This window comes from Halichoeres trimaculatus, unplaced genomic scaffold, assembly GCF_033239565.1.
Source record: "Halichoeres trimaculatus isolate MK-OKI-2021-1 unplaced genomic scaffold, fHalTri1.1 fHalTri1_scaffold_10, whole genome shotgun sequence".
NCBI lineage: Eukaryota > Metazoa > Chordata > Actinopteri > Labriformes > Labridae > Halichoeres > Halichoeres trimaculatus.
The window spans coordinates 38,572,440-38,574,939 of NW_027437187.1; the positions used below are offsets into that span (position 1 = coordinate 38,572,440).

The window sequence follows — 2,500 nt, forward strand, 5'->3', positions numbered from 1 at the left end:
CTGAGACTGAGCAGGAATGAGGAAGTCGGCAGGAATCATCCGAGTTCCTGCAGAGAGGACGGGTCAGTGAACGCCTCACGGAGAAACCAGGCTTCATCAGAGCGTGTGTGTGTGTGTGTGTGTGTGTGTGTGTGTGTGTGTGTGTGTGTGTGTGTGTGAGTGTGTGTGTGTGTGTGTGTGTCTGACCCTGGTGGATGAGCTGGTAGAAGGCGTGCTGTCCGTTGGTCCCTGGTTCCCCCCAGACGATGGGCCCGGTGTGATAGCTCACTCTGCTCCCGTCCTTAGTGATGTACTTCCCGTTGGACTCCATGTCGCCCTGCAGCACACACACACACACACACACACACACACACACACACACACACACACACACACACACACACTCTTTCAGAGTCGGTCTTTGTCCTCTGCCTGAATCTAAAGTTTGGACCTCAGTGGTCTCAGGTCTTGCAGGTTCTGCAGATTCTGGGTCAGAGAGGAGCTCAGAGGGTTTCTGAGGTGGGAGGAGATACAGAGCGGGAGCTGCTGTGTTCACCTCCTCCAGCAGGGGGAGTCAGAGGAGCTCAGGAGGACTTCCTGCTCCAGCTCAGAGGAGGAAAGATGGCGGCTCAGCGTGAGGAGGATCCACACTGAGCTTCCTGTGTCTCTGAACAGATGGTTCCTCCTCCTCCTCCTCCTCCTCCTCCTCCTCCTCCTCCAGCCCCCCTCCTCCTCCTCCTCCTCCTCCTCCTCCTCCAGCCCCCCTCCTCCTCCTCCTCCACCTCCTCTAGCCCCCCTCCTCCTCCTCCTCCTCCTCCTCCACTTCCTCTACCTCCTTCTCCTCGTCCTCTACCTCCTCCTCCTCCCCCTCCACTTCCTCCTCCTCCTCTACCTCCTCCTCCTCCTCCTCCACTTCCTCCTCCTCCTCCTCCTCCACTTCCTCCTCCTCCTCCTCCTCCTCCTCTACCTCCTTCTCCTCCTCCTCTACCTCCTTCTCCTCCTCCTCCTCCACTTCCTCCTCCTCCTTCTCCTCCTCCTCCTCCTCTACCTCCTTCTCCTCCTCCTCTACCTCCTCCTCCTCCCCCTCCACTTCCTCCTCCTTCTCCCCCTCCACTTCCTCCTCCTCCTCCTCCTTCTCCTCTACCTCCTTCTCCTCCTCCTCTACCTCCTCCTCCTCCCCCTCCACTTCCTCCTCCTCCTCCTCCTCCTCCTCCTCTACCTCCTCCTCCTCCCCCTCCACTTCCTCCTCCTCCTCCACCTCCTCTAGCCCTCCTCCTCCTTCTCCTCCCCCTCCTCCTCCTCCTCCTCCTCCCTGACACTGACCTGCTGGAAGTAGGCGGCGAAGCGGTGCATGTACTGGTCGTAGGGCAGCATGGCGTGAGTCTCAGCCTGGAAGAAGTTGATGTACCAGACGCCGAGCAGCGCCAGGAGGACCGGAACGTTCTGCTGCAGGGGGGCGCTGCGGAAATGGTTATCCTGCAGGAGACAGGAGGCAGGAGTCAGGAGGAGACAGGAGTCAGGAGGAGACAGGAGGAGTCAGGAGGAGACAAGAGGAGACAAGAGGAGACAGGAGGAGTCAGGAGGAGACAGGAGGAGTCAGGAGGAGTCAGGAGGAGACAGGAGGAGTCAGGAGGAGTCAGGAGGAGACAGGAGGAGACAGGAGGAGACAGGAGGAGTCAGGAGGAGAGAGGAGGAGACAGGAGGAGTCAGGAGGAGGCAGGAGGAGTAGGGGGAACATAGAGCTCCTACCATCCAGTGAGCTCCGCTCAGAAGCTGCTCAAAGTTCTCAAAACCTGCAACACAAACAAGACAGAGAGAGGTCAGAGGTCAGAGGTCAGAGGTCAAAGGTCAAAGGTCAGAGATCAACAAGAGAAACTCTGAGTCAAATTGTAAGGTGATCTGTGTCTGGATGAAAAGGTGAAATCCTCTGAGCTGTAAACTGATGTAACCAATCAGAGGCTCAGATCAACCTGCCAGCACCACATTTCCCATCATGCTCAGGGGCAGAGGGGACGACCCCACCTGATCAGGATGAAGAGATGAACTGTCTGTGGATCACAGCTGATCTGACTCTGTACAAGTTCAAAGACCAAAACCTTCAGTCACTAATTAATCAGTTTGTTCCTGAAGAGGAGCAGGATCAACAACAAGTCAGTGAACTAACTCATTAACCAGCTTAACCAGCTTAAACCAGCTTAAATCAGCTTAAACCAGCTTTAACCAGCTTTAACCAGCTTTAACCAGCTTAAACCAGCTTAAACCAGCTTTAACCAGCTTTAACCAGCTTTAATCAGCTTTAACCAGCTTTAACCAGCTTAAACCAGTGTTAATGATCAGTAATCATTAAGAGTGTAAATCAGTGTAAATCAGTGTTAATCAGGGTTATTAAGTGTTAATTAGTGTTGATCAGTGTTGATCAGTGTTTTGTAGTGTTAACCTGTTTTAATCAGTGTTTATCAGAATTTATTAGTGTTAATTAATGTTAGTCAGTCTTAATCAGTATAAATTAGAGATAATCAGT

The 2,500-nt window shown here is 53.6% G+C and overlaps 1 protein-coding gene across 1 annotated transcript in view; it reads right to left on the reverse strand.

Moving 5' to 3' along the window:
• Positions 1-2,500, reverse strand: part of gpia (glucose-6-phosphate isomerase a) — a 15,478-nt gene that overhangs the window by 1,330 nt on the left and 11,648 nt on the right. The window contains exons 11-14 of the mRNA XM_074677936.1: positions 1,729-1,772; positions 1,303-1,455; positions 187-316; positions 1-47 (exon numbers count right to left, since the gene is read on the reverse strand). The exon at positions 1-47 is cut by the window's left edge and continues 30 nt beyond it. Coding sequence (XP_074534037.1) covers positions 1-47; positions 187-316; positions 1,303-1,455; positions 1,729-1,772 — 374 coding nt within the window. The remainder of the gene's footprint in view (positions 48-186; positions 317-1,302; positions 1,456-1,728; positions 1,773-2,500) is intronic.